This window comes from Terrapene carolina, unplaced genomic scaffold (assembly GCF_002925995.2).
Source record: "Terrapene carolina triunguis isolate 2854851 unplaced genomic scaffold, T_m_triunguis-2.0 Scaffold34909, whole genome shotgun sequence".
Classification (NCBI taxonomy): Eukaryota; Metazoa; Chordata; order Testudines; family Emydidae; genus Terrapene; species Terrapene triunguis.
Genome location: NW_020699260.1, coordinates 1 through 19,134, shown reverse-complemented (window position 1 = coordinate 19,134; position 19,134 = coordinate 1). Strand labels below are relative to the sequence as shown.

The window sequence follows — 19,134 nt, the reverse complement described above, 5'->3', positions numbered from 1 at the left end:
TCTGCCTGCACCGGGGAAAAGGGGGAGATGAGACTGAACTGTCTTTCAGACAGACCCGGCAGGAGGGAGAGAGGACGTGGGACTAAAAGGAGCCAGTGTGAGTAACTCCTCTTCAAAAAGACACAAACCTTTGATGTATTGCGGCCAGTTAGAAACCCAGACACCCCTTCCTGAGGCTGCTTTTCCATGTTGGCAATTGCTGACGTTGCCATGAAACTGTAGTGGGCTTTCTCACAGGAGGAAGGAGGTCCGGATGGGGGATGGTGTCAGAGACAATCTGCTACAGTGTGGTCCACTTTACATTGCACTCTGAGACATCTCCTAGACCCAGGAGGCCTCATGACACCTCTTTGGTCTGTGCATCGGGGAGGACGTCCATTCCCCATGTTGCATAGTTTCAGGACTCCGAGTCACTGTGATCTGGATACTGCATGTCCCGCTGTCCTGCCTCCAACCCCCACACACTGTGTGTTTCTGCACCTCCCCTGGTGACATTTGCAACACCACCTCTAAGCCAGAAACATGCTTTTAATTTTACTGCCTTTTGTGGTTCTCATCCTCTCCAGAAACAGAGATGCAGGGGCTCAGAGAGAGCAGACCCCTCTGCCCCCTTGACAAAAAATGGTTATCCTCATTGTTTTGAAGGTTTAAGCCTATGAGTTTGAGATTTCAGCAACTCTCCGGTCAGTTCTTCTTGGGTCTGAAGAAGCTCACCTGTCCTTAGAGGACACAGGACAACTCCAGATGAAGTCACTGGAGACTCATGGCCGATGTAAATCAAGGCATTTATTTAAGTCCCTACATGTGGATTTAGGGGGAATTCCTGGCTCTGCTGAGAATTTTGCCTTTGATCTCAAGGGGACCAGATTCACCCTCAGTGTTTAACTTTCGGCTCCCAGCTGAAAGAGTCTGAAGGAAACCCCCAGTTCACGTGGCGTTCTGAGACCGGGAATGAAAGTTGGGAATTTCAAAACACAGGGGCCCTGATTTTGCTCTCAGATTGGCCAGTGTCAATCTGGAGTGACCCAGCGAAGGCAGAATGTGAGAGCAGAATATAGCCAGTGTGCGGCCCATTCTTGTTGTGAGCCCTCTGGTAACACAGATACCCACTGCAGAGGCTTTGGCTGCACTTCCTAACAGGGCAGTGAAGTTGCTGAACTGGAAAATTTGAGTGAACCACAGGAAAAAAACACACAGCACAAAAAAGGAAGCTACTGAGACAGACAGAAGGACACAGTAAGAGAAAGGGAGCTGAACTTAAAAACAAATATTTGTCTAAAGTATTTCCAATATATTTGTAGTTTCAACTTTACCAGGTAAATCCCTTGGTGTTTCTGACAGTCCTAAACAATTCAAGTCACCGTGGTGGCAAATTCCTGCCCAGATGGTTCTTGACTTGAACCCTGGAGCCCTTCCTGAGCCCTCAGCACTATCTTTAATGCAGAAAGAGGCAACTCACCGAAATCCCACTCAGCAGACAAAGGAAATCTCTTTACTGCAACAGCAAGGCAGAGTTTTGAGAATCGGTGTATGAATGTCACATGTCTGACACTCGGCGTGCTGCACAGCGACCTTTATGATTCCCCTGAACAGTCCCTGTGGACTCTCAGGTTGGCCAGGACTCCCGTGCAATTCCCCGAACTCTGTGAGCAGTGAGAAGAGCAGAAAATAGACCCTGGAGAGCCACTCCCAGGAGTGAAGAAATGATTCGCTGTTAACGGGGGCTCAGATTTTCAGGGCAAACTGCATCTTGCAAACTGTTCTGACTAGCAATTGATGATGGCTTTCTTTTCTGTGTGTAACGTACTGCCATCTGCACTCTGAGTGGGACTGCTGCCAGAAGTAGGACCAAAAATAATTTTCAATTGATCGTAGCAGTGTACCGCTGCATACCACCCATGCAGTTGTAATATCCATTCCATTAGCCTCTGAAAAATCAGTGCCGTCCCGTAAAGGCCAAATGACGTGATCCTGAATTTATGCAGGCCGAAGGGCGTGTAAAAGGCTTTCTTCTCCCAGGATTCTGGCATCAACGGTATTTGCCAGTGTGCCTTTGTGAGGTCTCAAGTTCAATATATATCTGACAGCTACCAACTGTTTTAATAGTTAATCTACTCTTTATATCAGGGAGGCATCAAATTTCAATACTGTGTTGATCTTTCACAAACTGATGCATAAAAGGGTTAGGATATCCTTGGTCAGAACTAATACAATGGGACTTCTCCACTCACTCTGTGAGTCCTTCAGCTATCCCCATGGTAAAATGACCTGGAATTCATCTCACATAGTACCCCACATTTTTCGAGGAAACAGCCATGGAATTTTCCTGATAAGCTGCTCCTCCTATTGTGTCCCCTAATGGCCCATTACCCTTTATAGGCCCTTCACAACCAGCTATCTAGCCTGGAAGCATTTTGCCTAGTGGGTGTCACCCGGTTATAACTACATTTGAAATACAGATACATAGTCTATATTCATAACCTCCGATGCAAAAATGATACATGCACACTGAAAAGGATTATCCTAGGACACCTGACAAGACATAACTTGTACAAAATGTATCATAATTATGTCATAATCATACAACTCTGAAGAATATGTGGTACAGGGTAACAATAAGGTTTTGAGGAGGATCCCCTCCTAGGTTTTTAAAAGATTCGAATGATAGAAGTAAAGCACATTAGAAAACATGATTCCAACTATACATACAAAATGATGGGCTCTAACATAGCTTTTACCACTCAAGAAAGAGATCTTGGAGTCCTCATAGATAATTCTCAGACAATATCAGTTCAGTGTGCCTCAGCAGTAAAAAAAAAAGCTACCACAATGTTAGGAACCACAAGGAAAGGGATAGATAGGAAGAAAGAAAGTATAACAATGCCACTATTTAATCCCCTGGTATGGGTTCTGCGTTCAGTTCTGATCGCCTCATCTCAAAACAGATATATTAGAAATGAAAAAGGTACATAGAAGGGCAACAAAATTATTAGGAGTGTGGAACAGTTTCCAGCTGAGGAGAGATTAAAAAGACTGCGGCTTTTCAGGTTGGAAAATAGATGACAAAGAGGGGATATGGTAGAGATCTATAAAATCGTGAATGGTGTAGAGAAAGTAAATACGGAAAGTCTTGTTTACTACGTCACATAACACAAGAACCAGGGGTTACCAAAGGAAATTAACAGGCAGCAGGTTTAAAACAAAGAAAAGGAAGTATTATACACAACACACAGTCAAGGCCAAAAATATAATGGGGTTCAAAAAGAACTAGATAAAGTCATGGAGGATAGAATCATAGAAGATTAGGGTTGGAAGAGACCTCAGGAGATCATCTAGTCCAATCCCCTGCTCAAAGCAGGACCAACCCCAACTAAATCATCCCAGCCAGGGCTTTGTCAAGCCAGGCCTTAAAAACCTCTAAGGATGGACATACCACCACCTCCCTAGGTAACCCATTCCATTGCTTGACTTGCCCTTGGTGAATCCATGCTGACTGTTCCTGATCACTTTCCTCTCCTCTAAGTGCTTCAGAATTGATTCCTTGAGGACCTGCTCCATGATTTTTCCAGGGACTGAGGTGAGGCTGACTGGCCTGTAGTTCCCCGGATTCTCCTTCTTCCCTTTTTTAAAGATGGGCACTACATTAGCCTTTTTCCAGTCATCCAGGACCTCCCCTGACCGCCAGGAGTTTTCAAAGATAACGGCCAATGGCTCTGCAATCACATCCGCCAGCTCCTTTAGCACCCTCGGGTGCAGTGCATCTGGCCCCATGGACTTGTGCTCATCCAGCTTTTCTAAATAGTCCCAAACCACTTCTTTCTCCACAGAGGGCTGGTCACCTTCTCCCCATGCTGTACCGCCCAGAGCCATATTCATCCTACCAATATGATGAATATGGGGTGCAGCCTCACAACCTCCTCCATTTACACTTCAGTGTGGGACAGTTACTCAGATTTGTCACCTAAAAAGAATGGCTCAGGTGTGGGAATCTCCCTCACATCCTCTGCAGTGAAGACTGATGCAAAGAATTCATTTAACCTCAACGCAACAGCCTCATCTTCCATGAGTGCTCCTTTAGCCCCTGGATCTTCCAGTAGCTCCACTGATTGTTTGGCAGGCTTAGTGCTTCTAATGTTGTTTTTAAAAAAAATTCTGATAATTAACGCAGGGACAGGTCACAGGCCGTAAACAAAAATTCATGACCCATGACCTGTCCATGACTTTTAATAAAAATACCAGTGAATAAAACTTGGAGGGGGGAGCTTCTTGGGGGCTCTGTGGGTGATGGGGGAGGGCGACCAGGTTGCTTGGGGGGGGGAGTGATGCACTGCCCGGGACCCCTGCTGGTGCTGGGGGGAGGGGTTGGCTCCATAATGGCTCTTCGCCTCCCCCTCCCAGCAGCAACAGAGTTTGGGTGTGGTAGGGCAGGGGGTTGGGGCATGGGATGAGGTGAGTCCTGGGAAGCACTTAACTGGGGGGCTCCCCGAAAACGGCCACATTGATTCCCAGCCAATGGGAGCCGCGAAAGCAGCGCTCTGGGGGGAAGCAGCCCAGAACTGGACTGAATATTCCAGCAGTGCTCGCACCAGGACCAAATACAGAGGTAAAATAACCTCTCTGCTCCTACTCGAGATTCCGCTGCATGTACATCCCGGATTACACCAGCTTTTTCAGCTGCAGTGTTGCACTTGGAGCTCATGTTCAGATGATTATCCACTAGAACCCACAGGTCTTTTTCCGACTCACTGCTTCCCAGAATTGGGTCCCCCATCCAGTAAGGATGGCTTGCGTCCCTTCTTCCTAGTTGTACACGTTCACATTGAGCCACATTAAAATGCATATGGCTTAGGAATAGAGGGACTAAGTGAATTGCCCAAGGTCACAGAAGAAGTCTGTGGAAGAGCCTGGAACTGAAGCCAGTTCTTCTGAGTCCCAGGCCAGCACTTCAACCCTGAACCATCCTTTCTCTCTGGGACTAGTGGCTGGGGAGGGGGCAGCTGGCAGAAATTACCAGAAACTCAGGGAATTAAACTCCTGTGACATCACTAAACAGGAATCCAAGAACAATTCCTTTTCCAGATGATAACACTGAGTCATGCTTTCTCCTGAATCTATTGAGGGACAAATCCATTGGCCAGGGCCCAGAGCAGGGTCACAGTGGACAAGCAACTCCACATGAGCTCCCAGCGAGACACAAAATGGGAAATGTGACCCATAGGCATGTAACACTTCTGCCCGTCAGAACTGGCAGCAAAAAGGGCCAGGTTCTGTATGTAGGGGTTCCTTTACAATAACACAATGAAAAACCAGCTCGAGCCCCCACCCAGTGACCTGGGACAATTACACACCACCCCCGGGCGCCTCTTAGTGGCAATACTTCCCCTCTCGCAAGCACAGAGTCTGAGTGTAGCAAAAAATATTTTAATGAAGGAGGGAAACAATGTGGCATTACTTTGGGGAAACACCACAAACAGGATGCATAAACATAAATCATGAACAAAGTCGTCCAGCTCCCAAAAGTCTCATTAATGTGCCCATCCTTTCCCTGCACCTCACTCACAGCTGCTGTTGTTGGATCATGCATACCTAGAGTTCAGAGGTGCATCCTCAGAGTCACCTCCTAGCCTGGGCGGAAGGGGTGGGGGAATAAGGAGACACCTTACACACTCTGCTGCCTGGGCCCTCAGTCACTGCACCAATGCCTAATTGCCATGTCTCTCCACCTGCTGGCTATGCCTCTCAGCCAGCCATCCTGCTGGCTGCACCAAGATGTCTTCAGGGCCCCCACTTATCACAGCTCTCAGTGATTTCAGCTGTTAGCGGGGAAGTCTCTTGCATCAGAGATACTGTCCTAAAGCAGATCTAGTACTTAGACTTAGATGTCACTGATTGCTACTCTGCAGTATGTAACAAGACTTTCAATAGAATCTAAGTATCAGAGGGGTAGATGTGTTAGTCTGGATCTGTAAAAAGCAACCAAGAGTCCTGTAGCACCTTTAAGACTAACAGATGTATCGGAGCATAAGCTTTCATGGGTGAATACCCACTTTGTCTGACCCTCTGTTGCTTTTTAATGGACTCTAAATTAGTTTTTTTATTACACAGTGGAGTGTAACTCACTGGTCTTTGGAACCCATGTCCCCTGTCTAGTGAATGCTGTTCAGTTGACAGTGAGTACCTCAATTGGAAAATGCCAAGTACAGTTCTGTTGTCCTTCATTCACACAACCAGTATGATGATGCTTTATTATCCTTGCCCCAATAACAAAAGAGACTGGGGATCCCACAGCAGCCAAAGTGACCATTGAGGCCAGCAATCCCATCATGCTGAGCAGCTAGGCAGGGTGGGTGTGCCCATGCAAATGAGATCAGCCCCTGAAGTCCTTTTCCACAGCTCACCACCAGATGTCAGGGGAGAGCTCATTCAGACTGCTTACAGGCACATAGGCCTGGAAGGAACATCCTTGGTCCCAGTCCCCTTCTATGGCAGGCGACTGTGACCACAGGATATCATCCGTTATGTAAGCCTGTGTATGCTCCAATTTAAAATGAGCTGGATTGTTTGCCCCACCCTGCACTGCTCCTGTTGGGAGGCTGTTCAAGAACCTCCCTCCTTGGATGGTCAGAAACTTCCTTCTCCTTTCCAGCCTTAGTTTACTACTGGACAGTTTCTCCCTGTTTTTTCTTTTGCCAACACTGTGCTTCAGCTTCAGGACCTCATCTCCTTCCCTGGTGTTTACCCTCCCCATGATGTATTCAGACAGCAGTCTGACCCCACTCAGACTGCCTTGTATTAGGATAAACTAGCCAAGCTCTTTCAGTCTCCTCGTCAGCCAGGCCCTCCATTGCCCTGAACATCCTAGCAGCCCTTCTCCGCACCTGTCCCAGCCTGAATTCTTCTTTCTGGAATACACGTGACCAGAATTTTACACAGTTTGCCAGAGAAGGTCTCACCAGTGCCTGGTATAAGGGTATTAACAACTTCCCTATCTCTCCTGAGACATTTTAGGATCTCATCTGCCTTGTTCACAGCAGCATCACATCAGTGGCTCACAGCCATCATGGGACTGACTAATACACACAGGTCTTTCTACTCCTCTGTCATTTACAGCTTTCCCTTGGCTCTACAAACAGAGGTGTAGTGGGTAGAAGTGGGGAAGGCTGGGAGCTGACTTGATGACAGTGGACAAGCACTTTCACAGGAACAAAACACCAGCTCTTTAATCTGTCAGGGAAAGGTATAACAAGAACCTTTGGCTGGAAATTGAAGCCAGACAAATTAAAATTGGAAATGAGGCACACATTTTTAACAGCGAGGGCACTTAACCAGTGGAAAAATTTCAATATGGGGATAAATGGATGTATTTCTGCAGCCTGTGGTATACAGGAGGTCAGACTAGATCAATGATTCTCAAACTTATTTGATCACGCCCTCTTCTCTTTGTGTCTGTGAGAGTTTATGTCCCCATTCCCCGCCCCACCATACAAATGCATATACTGGTCTATGGCGTGGTAATGCTTCACTTCATTCAGTGGAGTGGGATTTTTTCTGTTGCATGAATGAGCCAATGATCCATTGGAATAAGAGCAAAAGCAGAAATGCATTTGTGATCCATGCGTACAATGAAATGTGCACACCGCGCCGTAGCAAACGGAGCCACGTACCGATGGCAAAAACTTTGTATAATGCTGTTCAAGATTAACAGAAATCCATGAAAATGCACAGTGCCACCTAGTCAAATCCACAGCACCATCTGATGACTAGATCTGTCTGGAGCAACCAGATTTGCTAATTATTTGTTGCTGTGTGGAAAATGTGCACAGTAAAGTTTTTTTCCCTAAAGCTTCTCACACACCTCCACAAATACATTTCTCACCCCCAGAGGGAACCCCTCCCCCCCGAGTGAGAACCTCTGGACTAGTTTATGTAATGTCTCTTTCTGGCCTTAAATCATTATCTTGGCTGCAACTTGAACAAGTTGCTCCTCTGAATGTTGATAGACAGTCAACAAGGATAGACGCTGGACAAGAAGAATTGGGATCTAAACAGTAAAACTGGGATATATGGTCTCTCTACCCTCTAAACCAGGTCCTTTCTTGTCTTGGGGGAAATCTTACAATTGTCCCACGCTTTGAGCTGGGAACAACACCCCATCTATGCTAAATGCTTATCACCAAGCAGGTCTGACAGGACACATCAGTCTCTTCCCTTTGGGTGCTTGTGACCAGACCTCCTTAAAACGAAGTTCATTAGCAAACAGCACAAAGGATTAGAGAAAATATTTTTTAAATACCAAGCAGCTGTCAGACATCTATGCTCATCCATCTCACATCTCACTACAAGCTAAGATAGACAGGTTTTGCTCTGGACATACAGGAACAGAACTGGCCCAACTTACATTCTTTTGGGAAGCCAAGGAGCTCTTTGAATCCATCCTAGTTTTCCTGTGTTTCTCGGAGCATCTTCCCCTCTGTTTGCCCCTTTCTTGTGGAAGCAGCCTTTGCTGAAACCTGTGTGAGCCTGGACCCAGTCACCATAGTGCTCAGCCGTGTCTGTGTTACAGGGCCAATGTGTGAAGCTGACCATTGCCCTCAGACTGCTTTCTCCCAGCCAGACCATCTAAGGTGAGGACCCCATGGCTGTTGATCCATAGTTTGGCAGTTAGACTGATTCAGCCTCAATGGCTGGCCAACACTGGTCCAGTGACTGAACTGAAACTCCCAGCGATCCCGTGATGCTCCAACACTCCCTCAGAAATCCACAACCTATCCCTCACTGTCACCCCGAGCACCCCCACGTCTGCCACAGACACCAAGGGGTCGGAGTCATGGGGCTTCCCAGAAGCCAGCTGTCACAGGAGGCTGTGGTAAGAAGCCTTTTATAGGCTAAGGTCAGAGGTGTTGCTCTGTGGAACCCTGACATAGCCCTGATCTTAGGGTCTCAGAGTATTTGTGCACCTTGCATGTATTTATCCTCCCACCACCACTGTGAGTCAGGGCAGGGCTATTATTGACCTGTGCAGAGGCTCAGAGAGATGCTGCCCTTCCCTGTAAGGTTCTTGCAAAGACTTACTCTCAGCCTGGGATACTTAAAACAAAAGCCATCTTTGTGGGGCCGCATTTATTCAGTCTTCTCCAAATTACAGGCTTTCCTACTCTCTGGTCCCATTCTCATCCCTTACTCAGGAACCCCCCACTGCCCTGCTTCCTGGGGTCAGGGTTGGGTTTCCTGCCTACAGAGGGGGCAGAGCCTTGGGTAAAGGGCAGTAGTAGGGGTAGGGATGCAGGGAGGAGATGGGGAAGAGGGAGGGGCCTCAGGTGAATAGGATCCAGGATGGAATAAGTGGCTGTTGCCATTCCCTGTGTTTTTCATCTCCCATATCACCAGCGCTGGAGCCAGGTGATGAACTGATCCATCACTTGATGAACACCCTGATTATCCTCGCACGAAGGTGTTTGCTTTTCATGCTGTACACGATTGGATTAATCAGGGGCGGGACCAGCATGTAGATGTAGCCCACGAAAATCTGAAGCAAGTGAGAAGAGCTATTCCCAAACCTGTGTATCACAGCCAGGCTGATCAATGATGTATAGAAGACCAGGACAGCGCAGAGGTGGGAGACGCAGGTGTTTAGGGCCCTGAGGCGCTCTGCGCGGGACGCGATGCTCAGCACTGTTTTGAGGATCATCATATAAGAGAGAAAAATGAGCAATGAGTCCAACCCCACTGTGAAGACAATTATGAACAAGCCATAGACACTGTTGACTGTGATGTCCGAACAAGCCATCTTCATGACCTCCTGGTGCAGGCAGTAGGAATGGGAGAGGACATTGGCTCGACAGTATCGGAACCGTTTCAGGAGAAAGGGGAGTGGGAATATTAGGGCCACTGATCTTAACATAAACACCAGTCCCATTTTAGCTATTCTCGGTGGAGTTAAGACAGAAGCATATCTCAGCGGGTCACGGATCGCGACAAAGCGGTCAAAGGCCATCAACAAGAGCACGGAGGATTCAATGAACGAAAGTGTGTGGATGAAGAACAGCTGGGCAATACAGGCATCGAGGCTGATTCTCCTAGAGTTAAACAAGAATACGCCCAGTATTGTCGGTATGGTGGCTATCGATAAGCCAAGGTCAGTGACGGCCAACATGGAAAGGAAAATGTACATGGGCTCATGGAGGCTTGGATCTGTTTTTATAATGAACAGAATGACTGAATTTCCTACTATCGAAATAACATACATGAAGCAGAAGGGCATAGAGATCCAGAGATGGACGTCTTCCTGCCCAGGTATCCCGGTGAGAAGGAACACTGCAGAGTTGAAGTTGGTGTCATTGACAGCAGACATAATGTACTGGGCAGGTCCCAGGAGTTCAGAATTCTCCTTCCTGAAAGGAGAAAGAAAAGGAGATTAGATGATATTTAACAGGACATCTTTCTGCTCTCAGTGCAAGTCTAGAGACTCCCAGGAGCTCAAGGAAGATGAGCAAAAACCTAGTCTTGGATTTACATCACCGATAGGAAGATAGGCACTGCCAGACTGGATCAAAGCTACAGTCCATCTAGCCCAGTAACCAGTGGCCAGTTCCAGATGCTTCGGAGGAAGGTGGAAGAAGCCCTGCAATAGGCACCTATGAGATAACCTGCTCCTAGGGAAAGTTTCCCCCTGACACCCACTAGTTAGATGTATTTTGTGCTGTAAATCGGGAAGCTTTACAGCCCTTCAAGACTTTTTCAAAAATATCCTCACTACTGTAACTGGATTTTCTGGTTACCCATATAAACATCCAGGCCCTCTTTGAATCCTGCTAAGCGCTTGCACTCTGGATACCTTGTGGCTGGGAGTTCCACAGCCTACTTGAGCACTGTGAGATTTTACAATTGTGACCTTCCCACACCTTTCTAGCCCTCCACTTCTGAGTTTGGCCCACTGTATCATGACATGTGGGTAATCACATTGCAAGAGCATGGTGAAAACGGTCATTGCATTTATCTTTCCTCCATTGAAGCTATTTATAAACATGTTTCATTGCCTCATTAGATATATAGATAGATAGATACTTATTTTCTCCACTCCTGAGAGTTATAAAAGTGACTTCAACAGCGTCACTCCAGATTTACATGTGTAAATTTGATCAGAACCAGGCTCTATTAAGTTTCCCTTACCAAATGCTCTCTGACACCCAGGAATCCCTCCAAGAGAAGCTGAAGTGCTTTGCCTCCCCAGAGTTGACTGAATCCAGAGAGTTTGGTCATTCTACAGGCTTCTCTTCATCCTCACAGGACCGGTATCCTCTCCCCATGGAAGTGTCTGTAGATATTTGGCAATTTACAAGCTAACAGAGACAGTTACTACAGCTGGGCAGGGGAGGGGTTAGTGTCAGAAATGGGTGAATAGTGCAAACAGCATATTTGCACTAATATCCAGTTGAGTGTGCAAGTTACTACAACAGTCATCTCTCAGTAACCACTTCAGGAAGCTCAGAGACAACTCTGGAGCTACAAGCTGGGAAGAGCCTATTTCCGGGCTCCAGCCTCGTTACACAGCTTGTTTTGCTTGCGCTGGGAGTCTGTCCAGAGATGGGGCAGCTGTTGCTGAGAAGCTCTTCAGAGAAGCACAGACAGCACTGGGGAAGTCTGAAGGACCTTGGCTGGCCTGGGTCCCTGTCAGAATGGGAAGGCTTGGGGTCAGAGACGTGTACAGACTGATGTTTGAAAACCGTCTTATTCATAGAATCATAGAAGCATAGGTCTGGAAGGAACCTCAAGAGGTCATCAAGTCCAGTGCCCTGCACTCATGATATGTCCTGTCTCTGTCTTCTCTTTCCAGACTAAACAAACCCAGTTCTTTCAATTTTCACTCATAGGTCATGTTTTCTAGAACTTTAATCATTTTTGTTGCTCTCCCATGGAATTTTTCCAGTTTTATCCAAATCTTTCCTGAAATGTGGCGCCCAGAACTGGACACAATACTCCAGTTGAGGCCTAATCAGCACGGAGTAGAATGCAAGAATTACTTCTCATGTCTTGCTTTCAACACTCCTGCTAATACATCCCAGAAGGATGTTCGGTTTTTTTGGCAACAGTGTTACACTGTTAACTCATATTTAGCTTGTGGTCCACCATGACCCCCAAATCCCTTTTTGCAGTACTCCTTCCTAGGCAGTCATTTCCCATTTTGTATATGTGCAACTGATTGTTCCTTCCTAAATGGAGTACTTTGCATTTGTCCTTATTGAATTTCATCCTATTTATCTCAGACCATTTCTCCAGTTTGTCTGGATCATTTTGAATCATAATCCTATCCTTCAAAGCATTTGCAACCCCTCCCAGCTTGGTATAATCTGCAAACTTTATAAGTGTCCTCTCTATGCCATCAACTAAATCGTTGATGAAGATATTGAACAAAACCTAGAACTGATCCCTGCGCAACCCCGCTCGTTATGCCTTTCCATCCTGACTGTGAACCATTGATGACTACGCTCTGGGAATGGTTTTCCAGCCAGTTATGTACCCACCTTATAGTAGCTTCATCTAGGTTGTAGTTCCGTAGTTTGTAAATGATTATTCTCCCATGTTACTCTTTATTCCGACTGTTCAGATTAAACAGTATTTTGGTTCAAGAAGGCTGGCTGGTCACTCGTCTCACCACTATTCACGGACTCCAAAGGGAAGCCGAACCCACTCAGACCTGCTCAGAAAGCACATTCAACTCACACTGTGCTGTAGCCCAGAGCCCAGTCTGATGGTGGGAGGATCGCGGGATTCCACCCCATGAGAGGGAAGGCTACAAGGCCTGACATCTGGCACTTGGAGACCAGACGGGGGTAGAGATGCCAGTAGCCCTGGAACTCTGAGGAGTATCTACAGGGCAGAAATTCTGGAGCCCTCAGCCAGTCAGGAAACAGAAATATGCCCTATTGGACATGTTACCAGAGAGAAACACAGCTCTGAATTCCTGTGTTCACAATTGAGCCAGAGAATAAAACCGTTGAAAATGCATTTCCTGATTAAATTTTCAGGAGCAAATAAACCTGAGGTGATTTGGGAACTAGTCACTGCTATTCTATGGAGTCTCCTCTCCCTCATCGCCTGGCAGGATTGGGCCCAGAGCACACGGCACTTCTAGATATGGGAGCCCTTGAGAAATCCTGACTCAGGGCATCAGGGTTTTAACACTTTGAGCTCGCTTTGAATGTCAGGTTTCTGTGTAGTTTGAACAACCCACCACGAAGCATGGGCAGATGTAGGGGAGGGGTTCCCAAGTTACCTAGTGCTGCCTGCCCTCCAGCCCCATCACTAAGTCACCCCGACAGCCCAGCTGAGTCCTCTGCCGCTGCACAGAACATCTGCAAATGGAAACAGCTTGCAGCCTTTCCCCTTCACTTTGCATTTTAAAGATAGTGAAACCTGCCAACGTACCCAATTCCTGCTAGAAGGGGAGCCGCTGACAGCAGAGGTCTTCACCCTAAAGGACAAGGAGCCATCCGAGAGGTAGTGCAGGCAGCAGGCAGTATCTGTTCAGACAGGGAGGCAGGTGTCTTTATGAAGCATGCCTGCACATTCCCTTGGGGGCCACTTGGCCATCAGGGAACCTCAGCTGCTTGGCTTAGTGGGCACCAGCTTTAACCCCGTCACGGCCAATGGCAAACTGCAGGAGGCCAAATCACAGGGGATGTGGGGTGATGCTGCCCAAGTGGACTGTAGCTCAAGGCCTGCTACAGGCTCTATTTTTGGAATCCGGGCTTGTCATCATTGTTCCTATTGTTCTGATTAGTCACCTGGCTACCTCGAGGGTCACTGAGTGGTAAGGATGATGCTGTCACAGCTGTGGTCTTGCTGAAATAAAATAAAATATAATATAATAATAATATAGGACCAGATTTCTCCCCGGCAGCCCCCTTTCCTGCATTACAAACCCAGGGTGCAGGCCAGGGAGGGGAGATTCCACAAGGCTCCCTACATGGAAACTTCCCTTGGATCTTTCCATGAGGGGAGGTCCCTTCACTTCTCCCTGAGGAATGAAAAGAGGAACCCAGGATCCCTGGATTCCCAAAGTTATGGACAGATCTCAGTGATTCACTGGTACCTAGGCCCCCCACCCCCAACCTCTGGGTCTCCACAACTGCTCTAGGGCCCTCTCCAGCTCCCTGCTAGCACAGGCTCATCAGAGATTTGCTACCAGGGCCTGTCAAAGCAGCCACTGTCCGCAGGATCTGCTGAAGGGGCCTTGTACAGGGTGGAGGGGGCTGCACAGAGATGGGAAGGCTGGTTAGAGTAGCTGATGGGCACAATACCCCAGCCATAGACAGGTCGGGAGGTTTCGACCTTTCCATACCCAGAGTGCAGCCATAGACTCTGTCAGTGCCACCTTCATTTACGTTACGAGGGATAGACAGATGAAAAGCCTCCAATTTCTCTTGGGGATCCAGGCAGCTGCAGCTGGGCAGCATCCTGGCAGCTGAGCGTACGGAGAAAAGTGATCCATTTTCTATGAAAACTCAGCCCGAAACATGGATGAAAAGGAAACATTTCAGTTTGGGTCACAATTTTTCATGGGGGGAAAAACTCTGTTTTCCAGCCCAGCTATAGCTGAAACCATGAGTCTCTGTGCCTGGTGCTACAGGACCACACCCCTACATGGCATTGCTAGCCCCACATCGGTCTCCCACACTGAGCAGCCCCTGGACATCTGCTAGGGTGGCTACGCCAGCTCTATAACAGAGGGTGGCGCTGGAAACGGCTTATCTGCAGCATCTCATGTATCAGTGGCACAAATGAAGAACATAACAAAGGCCATATTGGGTCAGACCAATTGTCCATGTAGCCCAGTGTCCTGTCTTCTGACAGTGTTCGGTGCAGACGCTTCAGAGGAAATGAAGAGAACTGGGCAATTATCGAGTGATCCATCTGCTGTTGTCTGCTCCCAGCTTCTCGCAGTCAGAGGTTCAGAGAAACCCAGAGCATGGAGCTACGTCCCTGCCCATCTTGGCTGATCGCCACTGATGGACCTAACCTCCAGGAACTTATCTAATTGTTTTTCTCGAACCAGTTATACTTTTGGCCTTCACAACATCCCTTGGCAATGAGTTCCACAGGCTGACTGTTCATTGTGTGAAAAAGTACTTTCTTTTGTTTGTTTCAAACTTGCTACCTATTAACTTCATTTGGTGACCTCTACCCTTCCTTCTCATGGGATGGAATCCCATGATCCTCTCACCCTCAGACTGTGCCCTGGGCTCCAGCACACTGCAGGTTGACTGTGCTTGCCCAGCAGGTCCGAGTGGGTTCGGCACCTGTCGTTCTTCCCTCTGGGAGGCTGTGACTAGTGGTGAGATGAGTGACCAGCCAGCCTCCTTGAACCAAAACACTGTTTAATCCAAACAGTGGGAATAAAGTGTAACATGGGAGAATAAGAGGAGTTTAAATAGGGCTGTGAAGTGATTAAAAAATTAATCGTGATTAATCGCGCTGTTAAACCATAATAGAATACCATTTATTTAAATATTTTTGGATGTTTTCTACATTTTCAAATATAACGAGGAGTCCTGTGGCACCTTAAAGACTAACACATTTATTTGGGGGTAAGCTTTTGTGGGCTGGAACCCACTTTGCGAGTTTTTTCATGAAGCTGATGGATTTCCAATTCATATGGCTAAATTCAGTACCTTGCATGGTGACAAGTTTCAGAGGGGTAGCCGTGGTAGTCAGAAGTGGTTCCAGCCCACAAAAGCTTATGCCCAAATAAATGTGTTAGTCTTTAAGGTGCCACAGGACTCCTCATTGTTTTTGCTGAAACAGATTAACACGGCTACCCCTCTGCAAAATTTCAAACATATTGATTTCAATTACAACACAGAATACAAAGTTTAGAGTACTCACTTTATATTTATTTTTATTATAAATATGTGCACTGTGAAAAAGAAACAAAGGAAATAGTATTTTAGTTCACTTAATTTTACAATTCACCTAATATAGAATTATATAGAAAAAATAACTGCACTCAAAAATAAAACAGTGTAAAACTTTAGAGTTTTACAAGTCCACTCAGTCCTACTTCTTGTTCAGCCAGTCACTCAGACAAAGAAGTTTGTTTACATTTATGAGAGATAATGCTGCCCGTTTCTTGTTTACAATGTCACCTTAAAGTGAGAACAGGTGTTTGCATGGCATTTTTGTAGTCAAGGTATCGCAAGATATTTATATGCTAGCTGTATTAAAGATTAATGTATCCTTTCATGCTTCTCCCACCATGCCTTTGAGCAGGGGGTTGGACTAGATGACCACCTGAGGTCTCTTCCAACCCTAATCTTCTATGATTCTATTCCAAAGGACATGCTTCCATGCTGATGACGGTTTCTGCTCGATAACAATTCAAAGCAGTGCGGACCGACGCATGTTCATTTTCATCATCTGAGTCAGATGCTACCAGCAGAAGGTTGATTTTCTTTTTTGATGGTTCAGGTTCTCTAGTTTTCACATCAGAGTGTTGCTCTTTTAAGACTTCTGAAAGCATGCTTCACACCTCATCCCTCTCAGACGTTGGAAGGCACTTCAGATTCTTAAACCTGGGGTCGAGTGTTGTAGCTATCTCACATTGGTACCTTCTTTGCATTTTGTCAAATCTGCAGTGAAAGTGTTCTTAAATTGAAAAACGTGCCGGGTCATCATCCGAGATTGCTATAACATGAAATATATGGCAAAATGCGGGTAAAACAGAGCAGGAGACATGCAATTCTCCCCTAAGGAGTTCAGTCAGAAATGTAATTCAGCATGGAAGCATGTCCTCTGGAATGGGGACTGAAGCATGAAGGGGCATATGAATGTTTAGCATATCGGGCACGTAAATACCTTGCAATGCCGGAGAACACTTGCTCTCACTTTCAGGTGACACTGTAAATAAGAAGTGGAGAAAGCTACTAGGGAGAGGCTGTTCTAGACTTGATTTTGACATATAGGGAGGAACTGTCTGAGAATTTGAAAGTGGAAGGCAGCTTGGGTGGAAGTGATCATGAAATGGTAGAGTTCATGAGTCCAAGGAATGGTAGGAGGGAGAACAACAAAATAAAGACAATGGATTTGAAGAAGGCAGACTTCAGCAAACTCAGGGAGTTGGTAGGTAAAATCCCACGGAAAGCAAGTCTAAGAGGAAAAACAATTGAAGACAGTTGGCAGTTTTTCAATGAGACATTATTAAGGGCACAAGAGCAAACTATTCCATTGTGCAGGAAAGATAGGAAATATGGCAAAAGATCACTTTGGCTTAACCAGGAGATCTTCAATGATTGAAAAATTAAAACAGAGTCCTACAAAAAGTGGAAACAAGGTCAAATTACAAAGTATGAATTTAAACAAATAACACAAGTATGTAGGGGCAAAATTAGAAAGGCCAAGGCATAAAATGAGGTCAAACTAGCTAGAGACATAAAAGGTAACAAGAAAACATTCTACAAGTACATTAGAAGCAAGAGGAAGACCAAGGACAGGGTAGGCCAATTAGTCAATGAAGAGGGAAAAACAATAACAGAAAATGTGGAAATGGCAGAGGTGCTTAATGACTTTGTTTTGGTTTTCACCAAGAAGGCTGGTGGTGTTTGAATGCCTAACATAGTGAATGCCACTGAAAATGGGGTAGGTTCAGAAGCTAAAGTAGAGTAAGAACAAGTTTAAAATTACTTAAACAAGTTAGGTGTTTCCAAGTTGCCAAGGCCTGATGAAATGCATCCTAGAATACTCAAGGAACTGACTGAGGAGATATCTGAGCCATTAGCGATTATCTTTGAAAAGTCATGAAAGACGGGAAAAATTCCAGAAGACTGGAAAAGAGCACATATAGTGCCTATCTATAAAAAGGGAAATAACGGCAACCCAGGCAATTACAGACCAGTCAGCTTAACTTCTGCACCAGGTAAGATAATGGAGAAAATAATTAAGGAATCAATTTGCAAACATCTAGAAGATAATAAGGTGATAAGCAATAGTCATTATGGATTTTTCAAGAACGAATCATGTCAAACCAACCTGATAGCTTTCTTTGAGAGCGTAACATGCCTTGTGGATGGGGGGAAGCAGTAGATGTGGGTGCATAATTGGCTGGATAACCATTCCCAGAGAGTAGTTATCAATGGTTCACAGTCATGCTGGAAGAGCATAACAAGTGGGGTTCCGCAGGGATCAGTTCTGGGTCCGGTTCTTTTCAATATATTCATCAATGATTTAGATAATGGCATAGAAAGTACACTTACAAAGTTTGCGGATAATACTAAGCTGGGAGGGGTTGCAAGTGCTTTGGAAGACAGGATTACAATTCAAAATGATCTGGACAAACTGGAGAAATGGTCTGAGGTAAATAGGATGACATTCAATAAGGACAAAAGCAAAGTACTCCACTTAGGAAGGAACAATCAGTTGAACACATACAGAATGGGAAAGGACTGCCTAGGAAGGAGTACTGCGGAAAGGGATCTAGGGGTTATAGTGGACCATGAGCTAAATATGAGTCAACAGTGTAACACTGTTGCAAAAAAAGCAAACATCATTCTGGGATGTATTAGTAGGAGTGTTTTAAGCAAGACACGAAGACTAATTCTTGCGCTCTACTCCGTGCTGATTAGGCCTCAACTGGAGTATTGTGTCCAGTTCTGGGCGCCACATTTCAGGAAAGATGTGGACAAATTGGAAAAAGTCCAGAGAAGAGCAACAAAAATTATTAAAGGTCTAGAAAACATGAGCTATGAGGGAAGATTGAAAGAACTGGGTTTGTTTAGTCTGGAAAAGAGAAGACTGAGAGGGGACATAACAGTTTTGAAGTACCTAAAAGGTTGTTACAAGGACGAGGGTGAAAAATTGTTCTTCTTAACCTATGATGGTAGGACAAGAACCAATGGGCTTAAATTGCAGCAAGGGAGGTTTAGGTTGGACATTAGGAAAAACTTCCTAACTGTTGGGGTGGTTAAGCACTGGAATAAATTGCTTAGGGAGGTTGTGGAATCTCCATCATTGGAGATTTTTAAGAGCAGGTTGGACAAACACCTGTCAGGGATGGATTAGATGGTGCTTGGTCCTGCCATGAGTGCAGGGGACTGGACTTGATGACCTCTCGAGGTCCCTTCCAGTCCTATGATTCTATGA

At 45.9% G+C, this 19,134-nt stretch overlaps 1 protein-coding gene across 1 annotated transcript; it reads right to left on the bottom strand.

Moving 5' to 3' along the window:
• Positions 1-5,093: 5,093 nt before the first annotated feature.
• Positions 5,094-10,351, bottom strand: LOC112122620 (olfactory receptor 51G2-like). Its single transcript, XM_026646326.1, has 2 exons — positions 9,446-10,351; positions 5,094-5,102 (listed from the first exon to the last, which is right to left on the bottom strand). Exons 1-2 carry the CDS (start codon positions 10,349-10,351, stop codon positions 5,094-5,096), a joined length of 915 nt encoding a protein of 304 aa, XP_026502111.1.
• Positions 10,352-19,134: the final 8,783 nt, after the last annotated feature.

Coding starts and splice junctions, on each gene's coding strand:
- LOC112122620 (XM_026646326.1), bottom strand. CDS start 10,351: ATGTCTGCTGTCAATGACACCAACTTCAACTCTGCAGTGTTCCTTCTC.